This window comes from Ammodytes marinus (assembly GCF_949987685.1).
Source record: "Ammodytes marinus genome assembly, chromosome: 20".
NCBI lineage: Eukaryota > Metazoa > Chordata > Actinopteri > Uranoscopiformes > Ammodytidae > Ammodytes > Ammodytes marinus.
The window spans coordinates 10,831,834-10,845,060 of NC_137224.1; the positions used below are offsets into that span (position 1 = coordinate 10,831,834).

At 40.2% G+C, this 13,227-nt stretch overlaps 1 protein-coding gene across 1 annotated transcript in view; it reads right to left on the reverse strand.

Moving 5' to 3' along the window:
- The window catches only part of LOC307266459 (protocadherin-15-like), a gene marked incomplete at both ends in the record, with an annotated part of 135,721 nt that overhangs the window by 100,002 nt on the left and 22,492 nt on the right, over positions 1-13,227 (reverse strand). Inside the window, 5 exons of the mRNA XM_080048487.1 lie at positions 850-1,020; positions 5,047-5,157; positions 5,883-6,002; positions 8,664-8,819; positions 9,671-9,831. Coding sequence (XP_079904613.1) covers positions 850-1,020; positions 5,047-5,157; positions 5,883-6,002; positions 8,664-8,819; positions 9,671-9,831 — 719 coding nt within the window. The remainder of the gene's footprint in view (positions 1-849; positions 1,021-5,046; positions 5,158-5,882; positions 6,003-8,663; positions 8,820-9,670; positions 9,832-13,227) is intronic.

Genomic DNA, 13,227 nt, shown 5'->3' on the forward strand with positions numbered 1-13,227 from the left:
TAAACTTGAAAGAAATTACAAAGCATTCCAGATTTTCTTTCCATTACGGAGCTGTCCAAAGTCATGTTCAGATAGCAATTAAGTTAACATTATCAATCACTATAGATATTTTCCGGGAAGACATTAACAGCAACATGTTATTTTGAAAGTTGAAAAAAATACGAGAAACCAATTGCAACATAATAAAGTATTTCCCTTAAATATATACATTATGATTGTATGTTCTGCATGGATGCAATAAGAATTTCTGTTTTTATCACTACAAGCCACATAATGTGACAACTTAAATGTTCTTGTTTGTAAAGTCAAATAAATCAATCCTAAATTGTATTCTTTTTGTTATCTTAAGTGCAGGAGTGGTACATATGTTATTCCATGTTTTAAAAAGCTCAGATGTTTAGAAAAAAGCAGACATCCATGGCCAAACTAGGCCTCAATATAAAAAGCTGCCAGAATGACGTTGGACCAAACCAAGTCAGCAGATACACAGGAGTCGCAACCCTTCTTCATGGTCTTGGAATCATAACCAGTTAAAATATGGGTTAGGGTAATAAGACGAAGCGTACAAGGATAAGCCCCGAGAGATTAGCTCTCACCATTAACCTCAGATCAAAACAGACGCTGTGTTAAAGACTGCCAAAACTATCCTACAGTATGTACTTAAGTGCTCTAAAAACGGCAATGTCAAACACACACACACACACACACACACACACACACACACACACACACACACACAAACACACAAGTACACACACACACACACACACACACACACACTGACGGGAATAGGTAATGGAGGAATGCACACGTTCACACATACAGATAGAAAAACATGCACACACTTACCGGCTCCGTTAGCTCCAGCACATTAGCCCTATACGTGATGGGACTACAGTCACGGGTGTTTCCCACCAGCGTGCATGGCAGGAACATGGGGCCCAGGTCATCTCCATCCAGTACATCCACAGTTAGAGTGGTGGTGGCTGTTCGCCGCTCACTGGGATAAGGTGCCCGGTCCTATAGACACAGAGAAAAGAGGGAGAGATAGAGAGAGATAGAGAGAGAGATACTTTGTGTTTATCTTCATGTCTTGAATAGAAAGTGAAACACAGTCCCACTGCATGTTTTCAGAAAATCAAATCAACAACAGCAGCAGGGAACTCTCAATGCCTTCAAAGGATGGTGACTAGTTTTACCCATGCATCATCTTCATGTCTATTTATACCTCATCAGAGCATATAAACAAACTACTAATGCATTTAAGGTTGGCTCAGCACAGCACAATGTACTTAAAGGTGAAGCAATATCTCCTCACAATCCGCTACTGTGTCCGCTGAAAAAGAAAATCCAGTGTAATGACCATAGATAGTAAATAATATGGATGTAGCATCCGGGCTGACCTCAGTTATTCACACGGCATCCAATAATCCTGGTTTGTGCACGTCGCCATTTTGTGAGGGGGAGGGAGATAGCTGACGTATACCTCCGAGGCAAAGTGAGGGACAACGGGCGGAGAGCTGTCACTCAAGAGATCGCGCCAATACATTTTAACCTCCAAAAGAATAAAAACTAGCGTGGGCCAAAAAAATTCACCCCCCTCAGTGTTGTCATGGAGATATGACCTAAACATACAGACTAAAATGGTTTCGTGGCCCAGGCTGTAAATAGGTTTAATAATGCTGTGTACTGTGTAATATGGCATGTTTAACATTGGAGTCAATGAGAGATGGCTGTCTTCTGCTCCCAGCCCCCAGTGGCACTTCCTGGTTACTACAGTTGTGGTCACTTCCTTATTGGATGCTGGTAAAAATCGCTGAGGTTGGGGCTTGGTAATGACATAGCACTGGCATCTTTAAACAGGCATGTTGCTATATACGGTGGGCCCCCTTGGTTTCCATCCAGTTTACAGAGCCTAGGCTTTGACAAAAATGATATTGTTAACAAGTGTTCTCCAGAATCGCAGACTCCACCTTTAACCATTTTCCTTAACCTCAATGTCAAGTCATTTAAAGGTGTAAAGCTAATCTCCAACAGAGTAGTCATAGCTTATTATAATATACTGTACCATACCTTTAACATCTACAGCATATGATAATAACATTTGCTGAACAGCTCTTTTCATGATAACACATTTACTGCTGTCAATTTTGTCAGCCCCAGGAATCCATTAACATTTATCTCCACCATCTGGTTTACACCCAAAGAATGTTCCTGACTTGTTATTTTTACATTGTTGGAAGCAATTATAAAAATGTTTACTATGTTCACAATGTTGACATCTTGGTTGCAGCAGTGCCCTGTGTCATTGTTTAGCACCTTCAACAATTATTTGGTTATCTTACAGGTGTTTACTGTCTGCAGGGGATGAGAACATATTTGTCCAAGGCGACAGAAACTTTTATAATCCAGCCTTTCCTCAGACTTTCAGCACTGCCAATATGGCCGCCGCTGTCAGCTTCTCCACTATACTACTCAACCCTGTGTACCTACTCCAGCAGCTGTGGGCTGCAAGTTATCGGATACATACCATGATATTACCATTTGTGCGAGGACAATAAGGCACGTAATAGTGAGATTAATGCTTGATCAAATGGTCTGAATGGGACACAATCATATAGCAATAGCGTAAAGCACTGCCGATACTGTACATAACTTTGTTATGCCGTGAATGTCCCGAGAAAACAGTCGGCCCCTACTGTAGCTCAGCTGCTGCTTGAGAACACATCTGGTTATTGACTCATTCATCATGTAACTGGTTTCATTTTTTTTAGCTGATGATAAAAGTCCTTCCTGGTAAAACCTGTGACTTTAGGTCAACAAGATGACTCATTTCACACATAACAAACAGACTATTCTCAGCGTTTTACTAACAGAAGAGTCTTTCAAGTAGTTCACCTGCTGGCCTACCACCTTTCTATCTAGAAATAAACCACAACATGTATCCTCACACATTCTCGTGGAAATGTTTTGTCAAAGTCCTTGATACACACAAAATTAAAAATGGATGTGCACTACTTACACACTATTAAGTTTTGATTCAGAAGAAGACCTTCAGGAGGCTGAATTTCCGCAAGTGCCCTCGTAAATTATATCAATACAAGTATAGCTCAAAACACCAAAAATCGTAGCCCAACATTGAAAAGAAAATCTATTCACAAACGTTTTCTTCCTGCTTAGGCATTATTGTGCAGCCGCTCATTTTCGCACACACTTGTAAAACCATTGCTACTGTCTACCAGTTAATCAGCTATTGGTGAAGGCCCTTCCAACCAATTCAGTACAAAGGTAGATCTTCAGCCGATTCAAAGGAATGGTCCCTATAACTGCTGTATTTATCACGTGTTCTTTAGTTTTGAAAAGCTCTCAAAGCAGATCAGCCAAATCATGAGATCTCCGGGAAACTTTAACTTTCTTCGATGCAAACATCACATTCGCCAAAAAAAAAAACCTCTTCAGATAATATCTGCTATTACGCGCTGGTGTCTGCATATACAGCAGCATACTCTGAGATATGCACCCTTTCCAGAAGTCACAGTTTTATGGCATTACATAATATTCTTTTTTGTGTGTTCCACTAACTTTTCCAAACAAGATAAGAAGCACACAACCTTAATCAAGTTTCGTGCTTGTTTTACTGTTATTTAACTTGACCTTAATCAAGTGTTTTTCTACAGTATATCACTGCTCTCCTCAGTGTCAATCACTTGACAGTTAAAGAAGGCAATGGATGCCTCTGCCAGTCAAATAGTCTTTTCAAAACACAGCACCGCACGGCGCACACACTTCATTGTATCATCCATGTTTTTGTCAGCCATCTCTCATAACCGTGACAGTGGTTAATTTCAATGGGCGAGTGACACCATAGACGATCTAATTATACAGAGTGCTGCATGCATTGAGAAATAACCGCAAACGTGTTTAAACTAGATAGTAGATAGTAACATAACACTGGTTTTGTATTTTTATTTCACATTGATTCAAGCTCTTTACACATTGCAGGCTTTACACACAAACTGCTTATGTCTACTTTTCATTGCTAATGGTACAGACTTGTATTCATAGCCGTAATGTCCATCAAATGTTTGAAAAAGCTATAGGCTATAGGATGAACGAGAAAAATATTAATTAAAAGATATAGGCTATTCTGTCATTTAGATATACAGTATGTGCCTATTGAGATAAGGGTACATACAGTACATAAGTGCCTCTATTGATCACTGATTATTATTTTTTCACATGAATGTAGCCTACTGCTGAAAGGTCAGACTTTTTCCAAGAGGTTTTTTTTTTCTTCCCATGGTCAACCTCTAAAATAATTTAATATTCAGTAACAGCCGCACAAAACAGTCCTAATATTGTATTCAGATGAACAGCGAATACACCACATTTTCAAGCAGTCAGAAACACATTAATTTTTGACCTGTGTATCCCCTGCTGTTGACTTTTAAAAATGCTTTCAGGGTAATTGGGCCTTGAGACGTATGAATGGGCTACTGTGTTGTGTGACCTAACGGTTTTGCAAGAAAGGTTTTCCTGTCACAACAAAAACGTTAATGGCACCATCAGCAGCAGCTTTAACAATTGTTCAGTCATTTCTCAGTTGAGATCCTTCAGACTGTTACCACCATTCACCCATGAGTTGTGTATGTTGAGTGAAATTAACTATAAGGTATATCACTTGTATGAACAAAAAAGACAGATTTCTGTGAAATAAAAAGAAGGAAAACAATTAGGCTACATTAACAGATATATTAGTTATTAACAGGAATGTGCTTATAGTTCTAAGGCTGGCGCAAAAAGAGAAGAAATAATCTACGTGTATCAGGATTGTTCCCATTAAATAAAATAACACACAAAAATAACAACGGTTTCTAGGCTGTGAGCTACCCACTCAATCAGTTTTCAAATGTCTTTAAACATCCTTGATAATGGGTCACAAGTGAAAACCTGATATTATATGAACAAAAAACCCACACTTGATCTTTGATAGCTTCACAGGAGGACCGTAGGCATACAATTAACAACATAACAACACACACTTACATTTGCCTGAATGATGACCAGGTAACGTGTTGACTCCTCATAGTTGAGTCTTTCTCTTAGAACCACGGACCCGAACAGTGTCAGGGGGATGTCGAAGGTTCTGTTTGTCGTCTAAAAACACACACAGGGACACATCGCCAACACAAACATTGTGAGCCACTTACAAGCAGGATCAACAATCTGTCACTTCACAAGCTTAGAGACATGTAATAGCCGTGGGTGGACTATAGAAGTTAAGAGCAATTAAAGCATAGTAGAGGAAGTGACAGTATTTCTTCTATATCAGACTAATGGATTTATATGTGCTATGTATAGGCCCTAATATTGGAAGAAAAATATATAGAGGAGTCAAGAGGAACCCAGTGTCAACAAAGAAGGGAGAGATTTGAAAAACTACAGGTAGAAATAATAAGAGAGAGCTGAGATTTAGATATCAACTGAGCCAATAATATTTGTACAATTACTTAAGAGTCTAAACAGGGCCGGCCCGAGGGATAAGCAAACTAAGGGGTTGCTTATGGCCCCCGACTGCCAGGGGGGCCCCTCCCAAAAAAATCTAAAATAAATGTATTTATTTTTTAGTTTGTGTGTTTGATATTAACATCATATTATGCAAATGTAAGTTATCATAAGGAATACAATGCTTTGGTCTAGATAGTTAATAGCCTAATAATTGATATTGGAAATGGGACTACCCTCAGTTGCGCATGCACTGTGTATAGTCTTAGCCTATTTCAGCCTCGTCTGTGAAAAAAAAGATAGCTGGACAACAGAGTTAACCTGGCTACTACTACATCACGCGTGAAAGAGTTCAGCAGGCTGAAAAAAAAGCCTACCGGGTCTCTTGGATTGTACTGGATGGTGTACTCTAACTGTCCGTTGGGACCGTCGTCAATGTCCGCTGCCCCATTGTTCCCTCCAAACCCAGAGAAGATAGTGGTTCCTACTGGAGTCAGCTGGAAAAAAAACACATCAGAGACGGAGAATTTCAGTATCTTTGTTTACCAGCTCAAACTACACGATGCCAAACACTTTAATCAAATAGCTTACTATATCCTGTGTAGGTGTGTCTTGTCCTCCTTGACAGTGTTGTGCAAACATATATTTCAAGTGGCCAAGATAATAGAGGGACACATACAAAGTATTGTTCTAGAGGTCGCAGGAGTCGGAATTGTTTTTTATATGTCGCTCAGGGGCCCGAAACGAGCGGATACACGTCAGTACCGTGCCGCTCCGTTCTGTACTTTTCAATAGGCGGGACTTTGATCACTCACCTTCTCCTGCCTTTGAGTGTTTTCCGTAGCCACAAAAAAGGACCAAACTGCGTGAAATTTGGCCTGAGGCTCTTACGTAAGACCCTTATCAGTCTCCCAGAGTCCCAACTAACGAACTAACAAAAAACAATTAAATTCAATATGTCACAGATATTAGTAAACTTTCTTGATAATGTGTTACTTTGAGTATGGTTCACTGAGCTAAGCTATGAAATCTATTAAATTAGCTTTACTTCGTTAAGAGTTTGCTGTGTGATTCTAAAATAGGCTATATTTTATAATGGGTTTGAATCAGGCCTAATATCTTGAGCAAAATCAGACTTCTTTCCAAAAACATACTGGTGACACGACGCAGCTAATTCTGCAAACAACTCGACAGTAGCCATAGTATTGAGAGTATTTAGAGAATGTAAATACATTTTATTGTGCTTTTTCTTTCTATTAACATTTACATTAGTTTTTGGCTTTGATTTTTCCCTTCAAATTAGACTTTCATTTTACCCGTAACACGTGCAACAAGACAACTCCTAGTAGAGAAAAAGAGAAGCTAAGTAGTCAGAAAGATTGGATTTTACTGTGAGATACAAAAAGTTTTAACACTTGCCAACACAACACATGAGATGAGAATTTCTGACAATTTTTGACGAACTTTGCCAACCACAAATTGCCATGCTGTTTTTTTCCGTGATCAAGTCAGTATGGGGGAAAAAAAACCCATTTGAGATTTAGTTTGATTTAGCTGCTGCACCAATGATTTCTTACATGGATTCCCTCAACAGGGTTATCTCTGCCTCCCACACGATTCAACAATGGTGTCTTCAGAACGTCTCATTCTTGACACTTTGCCACGTTTGGATATAGGGCTTTAAAGAAACAACTCTAGACTTTGGCACTGGCACCAACTCATGAATATCTGCCACAAGGATCACCTTGTACCCAGAAACTTTTCACAGTGAACTCTTAAAATGGTGTCTTTAGATGCTCTATAAATCTATATAAACAACCACATTGCCTCTGTTATTACTCTGTCCGCTTCACTCACTAAACTAAAAACACATGAATGTAGATGAAGCTGAATTCATTTTCACCGAGTCACTGTTTCAATATTAAATGAACTGCATTACGTCGTTGGAGTTCTGGGGGGGCGTGGGGGAGGGGGGGGGGACAACACAAGGGAATGAGACAATAGCTCTCTGACTAATGAGCAGACTTCTTGCACTCAAATCTTAATTATTTCCCCACACATCAGAATAAATGTATTCAACTTTTTTGAAAATGAATACCCACCAACCTTGGGCCTGCCAGGCAAAGGTTGGAGTCATAATTTAGACACTATCTCTTAAACTAGTACGTTGGTCCAAGCAGTGAATTGAGGGGAATTATTTTAGTAGGATTTATGATGAAGCTGAGAACAAGTAAAGTGGTGGTGCAGGGTACGAGGAGGCAAGACAAGCCCAAACGTATAGAGTGTGGCACAGGAAAGGTGACATAATGAGGAAAGGTGTGTGTGTGTGTGTGTGTGTGTGTGTGTGTGTGTGTGTGTGTGTGTGTGTGTGTGTGTCTGTGTGTGTGTGCGTGCGTGCATGCGTGCGTGCGTGCGTGTGCGCGTGCTTGCGTATGTGTGTGGGAGAGTGGGGGTCTGGGCATGAAAGTGGGGGAGCTGTACAAAAACCGAGAAGGGAGGCGAAGAGAGAGGTTGAGAAGACAGATAGAGTCGGACAGGTGGTGGGAGACTGTATAATGAGATATTCTACTGGGTACGCCTATAGGCCTGTGCTGGCGTATCCTTGTCCAGTTTAAGTTTGAACCTCCTCTTGTTCAATCCCCCCCAATAACATATTTATTTCCCCAAAAGACTTTAGCTTTTTTCCCTGCCTGCTTACAGTATTGACCTTTAGCTTTAGTCTGACAGCAAAATGCCATGTATTATCTTAGCTATTATATTATTTGGAGAGACACATAATGCAGAGTGCACATACAGTATGCCAGGCCACACATTCTGTATAGTGACTGTGCCGATGCAGCCTGCTGGCATTGCTGGCTTGTTACAGTATAGGCTACAACTGAGCTACTGTATTCATGTATTATGTTGCGTCTTCTTTGGTCTCTGGACTCAGACCCCTGAGTCCCATACTGCCATGATGATGGACAGCGCCACTGCAGAATAAGTGCAATAAATGGCTCCTGATTTAAGGGCAAAGACTGTAAAAGTATTTCCAACACACTGAGCTTTATGGACTTCCTTTTCTTTCATTGCCTCTCTGTGAGACACAGTGTTATGTGTGTTTGTGTGTGTGTGTGTGTGTGTGTGTGTGTGTGTGTGTGTGTGTGTGTGTGATTTACCTCGTTGACGGCGACATAGTATCTTGGCTGTTGGAAACGCGGCGAGTTGTCGTTGCGGTCCCGAACAACGATGCGGACTTCGTGCAAAATCACCGTGCCTACCAGCTGATTGGTACACTGAACCTGAACCACAATGGACTGAATGTATGAGGGTGGCTGTAGAAAAAAAGGAGAGAAAAACAGAGACAATGGCACAGTGAATAATTTAAGCAGCAGCAGCAAAAAAAATAAACAAAATAATTACTAAATAAAGCATTGCACAGAGGACTGCCAGCCTCTTGTGTTGTACTATTTGTACCAAACCAGACTTTCAAAAACATGGGCTGGATTACTTCACACAGAGCAAATCAGCGGGAGGGCGGTTGTCTTCCACTTGGAGATGGAGCTTAATACAATCTGAGTGTTTTTCACAACAGAAAAGTCTGGAAAAAGTTACAGAGCTGTACATGTTTAGTGAGAAAGAATCATGTATAGCACCAAAGAAACAAGGCTGTATCGTCAAATGTGCTCTTAATTTGAAAATCATAAGCAGTATAAGCCTTTCTACGCCACTAGGGTGAGATTGTGTTAAAAGCCTCTAGAAACTGGTTCTAAAATAGATGGATTTTTGTAAAGCTAATCAAACTTTAAAAGACGATATATTTAATTTGGGACCGATACATATGCCTTACTCTTTTCTAGTACATAGCATCATGCAACTAACTCCCCACATCACATAGTGAGAAGGAGTTTTTATTTCAAGGTGCTACGAGGAACTTTTAAATATTTCTGAAACAGTCATTTTTTTTTCTCTGATGATCATAAATGACATGCTACAGCAAACGGGACTATCAGTGCAAAGAATGCTATTTTAATATAAATGTTCTTAATGCCTTTGTCCTGGGTACGCTCACCCAGGAACAACAGGTGGCTTGTGTCCAAAGGGGGTGCAAAAATGAACACAAACTGACTCGTAGCGCCTTTAAATATCTCACATTGAGTACCTAAACCAAGAAGAATAGCCTTACATCCCTATCCAGAACGCGTCCGGTGCTGTTGAGGTAAAGGGCTTGTCTGGATGAGTCTAGGATCACCCAGTAGTCATGGTTATCCCGTAGAGACAGAGAGATGGTACGATGCGGCCCCTCAGCCACTCCATTTATCTGCATGTTTTCCACCAATAACGTTCCTGGGGGAAAAAAACAATACAAACCCTTTTAACCCAGCAACGGTCATAGAGAGAGAGACGCAAGGTTACCAAGGCTACCGGAATATAGAGTATGATATAAATAACTCCTCTATTGATCTATAGCTTTATTAGTGAAAGAAAAAAGAAAACATTGACTAAAGAGGACTCTATGCTTATGCCTATTACTCCATGTTCTCAATGAATTATATACCTGGAAGTATATATACACTCAACAAAAATATAAACGCAACACTTTTGTTTTTGCTCCCATTTTTCATGAGATGGACTTAAAGATCTAAAATTCATTCCAGATACACAATTGTACCATTTCTCTCAAACATTGTTCACAAATCTGTCTAAATGTGTGATAGTGAGCACTTCTGCTTTGCTGAGATAATCCATCCCACCTCACAGGTGTGCCACATCAAGATGCTGATCTGACATCATGATTAGTGCACAGGTGTGCCTTAGACTGTCCACAATAAAAGGCCACCCTGAAATGTGCAGTTTTGTCTCACAGCAAAATGCCACAGATGCCACAAGCATTGAGGGAGCGTGCAATTGGCATGCTGACAGCAGGAATGTCAACCAGATCTGTTGCTCGTGCATTGAATGTTCATTTCTCCACCATAAGCCGTCTCCAGCAACTTCGCACAGCCATTGAAGAGGAGTGGACCAACATTCCACAGGCCACAATTGACAATCTGATAAACTCTATGCGAAGAAGATGTGTTGCACTGCATGAGGCAAATGGTGGTCACACCAGATACTGACTGGTTCTGAGTCCCCAGACCCCCAATAAAGCAAAAAAATGCACATTTCAGAGTGGCCTTTTATTGTGGACAGTCTAAGGCACACCTGTGCACTAATCATGATGTCAGATCAGCATCTTGATGTGGCACACCTGTGAGGTGGGATGGATTATCTCAGCAAAGCAGAAGTGCTCACTATCACACATTTAGACAGATTTGTGAACAATGTTTGAGAGAAATGGTACAATTGTGTATCTGGAATGAATTTTAGATCTTTAAGTCCATCTCATGAAAAATGGGAGCAAAAACAAAAGTGTTGCGTTTATATTTTTGTTGAGTGTATGTAGGGTTTTAGCCAAGGTTAAGGGCAATGAGATGGACAAGCAGAAACAGAGCGGGAGAGAGAGATAGAGAAAGAGAAAGAGAGGGGAGGAGAGGATAGGGAGAGAGAGAGAAAGAGAGAGAGAGAGAGAGAGAGAGAGAGAGAGAGAGAGAGAGAGAGAGAGAGAGAAAGAGAGTAAAAATAATACTCCACAGCATTCAATTAAGTACGGCAGACCAGATATGGGGGCTACTCGGTTTGCCTTCTCGATACGAGTATACCTGGAATACTTATAACTGAAAGATGAAATAAAAGCAGAGAAATAAGAGAAAACTGGGGTGAATCTAAATGGGTTTTAATGACTTTGACACTTTCGTCTGCATGATTTCCCAGAAAAGATAAAGCCCTCAAAATAAAAATAAGTATATAAGGAGCCTAACAAGACATGCGGCAGCAGCAACGGAAGAAATCTTGATTGGATTTCACACAGTCAACTGTGGGCGGTGAAAGACAAGAGAAAAGGAAGAAAAGCTACATGGTCAATCATATGGACATCTGTGTTTCATGGAAAAGTATTGACTTTAATGGTCTTTTCATGAAACAATTCCCGGATGAAAATACACACCGGTCGAGGTTTACTGGAAATAAAAAATATTCTAACAGAAATGGCATCTAAAATAAAAAGGTTTAAACGCTTAACTTTGTGAAGTTTCAAATCATGAGAGACCCATTACCAGGCCATACACACTGCATTATTAATCATAATATATATGTGTGTGTGTGTGTGTGTGTGTGTGTGTGTGTGTGTGTGTGTGTGTGTGTGTGTGTGTCTGTGTGTGTGTGTACTTTCCCTCAATGCACACAGGCACACACACACACACACACACACACTGAACAATCTCATATCTGATCTCCCGGAATAAAAAAAATTGGGTCATGGCCTTCTGCGCTACCACGGAAACCCTGTCAAATGTCTTGCTGTGATTTTGGCTGACGCTATATAAACAGGGAAAAATTTAATGAAATTGGTTTCTTTATATGTGAAATGGGATAAAACATGGAATCCATTCAGGGAGTTTAATTCCCTGAAATCTCTCTCTCTCTCTGTAACACACAAATATGGCCCAAGTAAGAAGAAGGAAACAGAGAGAGAGTGTGTGACTGTTTCTAATTTAATTCCACAGACCATCTCATCCAAACGGGGGGGGGGGGGGGGGGGGCTCTTTTCACAGTGACCTCACTACTCAGGACGTATGACTGAATACAGCACTGGGCTGGACCTGATTAAATTGACCCGCGTGTTAACCAGAAACCTTGTGAAGGTGTGAGTGTGTGCAGACTAGGTAAGGAACTGTCCAGGCAAGAGAAGCACAGAGAGCAGTTAAGGGAACAAGAGAAATGGAGAACACAGAGAGTGAGGCGGGAAAATATTGGGTTGAATGAAAGGCCAATGGAAATAAAGAGGGTATAGGGTATAAACGAGCATTGTGGCGGGGGGGGGCATTCATAACATTTTTTACAGGGCATTAGTTTAGCTTAATGTGGCGACACCATAGGGGTGTGAGCCATTGACTGAATAAGAATTCATCACATCTACCTGCCAACAGAATCCAGTGTACCTACTTACCGTTTTAACCTGAAATTATTTAATTCAAAAAAAGATAATTCAATATTTTGAGGGTGGGTCATGTCGCAACAAAACGAGCTGCAATTAAAGCAGCTTGTATCTCTTAGTTTTTTGTGGGTCAAGCATGACTGAGGAGCTTCATCTTCAATACAAATGACAGGACCAACCACCAACATCCACCCAACCAAATTGAAATATGTAACGATAATCTTCCTTTTTTTCAGTCAGCTTTATCATTTCAGCTGGAAACTGTAGAAAAGTAAAAAAAATATATATATGAATAAAATGAAATGAAGAACAAGCCTTGGGTAAGTTTTACAAGTAAAAGTGGCAGGCATTTGTGCTTTCTTTGTTGTTGCCATTCAGGGTCCTAATCAAGTCTTCCTGGCCAGATTCAGGATGTTCCCTTTTTTTTTTACTCATGTCCGTATGTCATTGGAATTTGATGATTTGTATTTCAACAATGACTTTAATCCACTTACCTGGAGTGGAGGTTTTAAAACAACTTTAACCACTATATTTGAATCTTTTGTCATTAATGGTTGTTCGAGCCATAGGTTAGCAAAGCTGAGTACATTTACATCAGTGGACTAACAATGTTAGAGCATTAAGAAAAGATGAATGTTAACCATTACATATTGTAGTTTTGTATGCACACATGCACAATAGAATGTTATTTATCTGTTAAATTATCA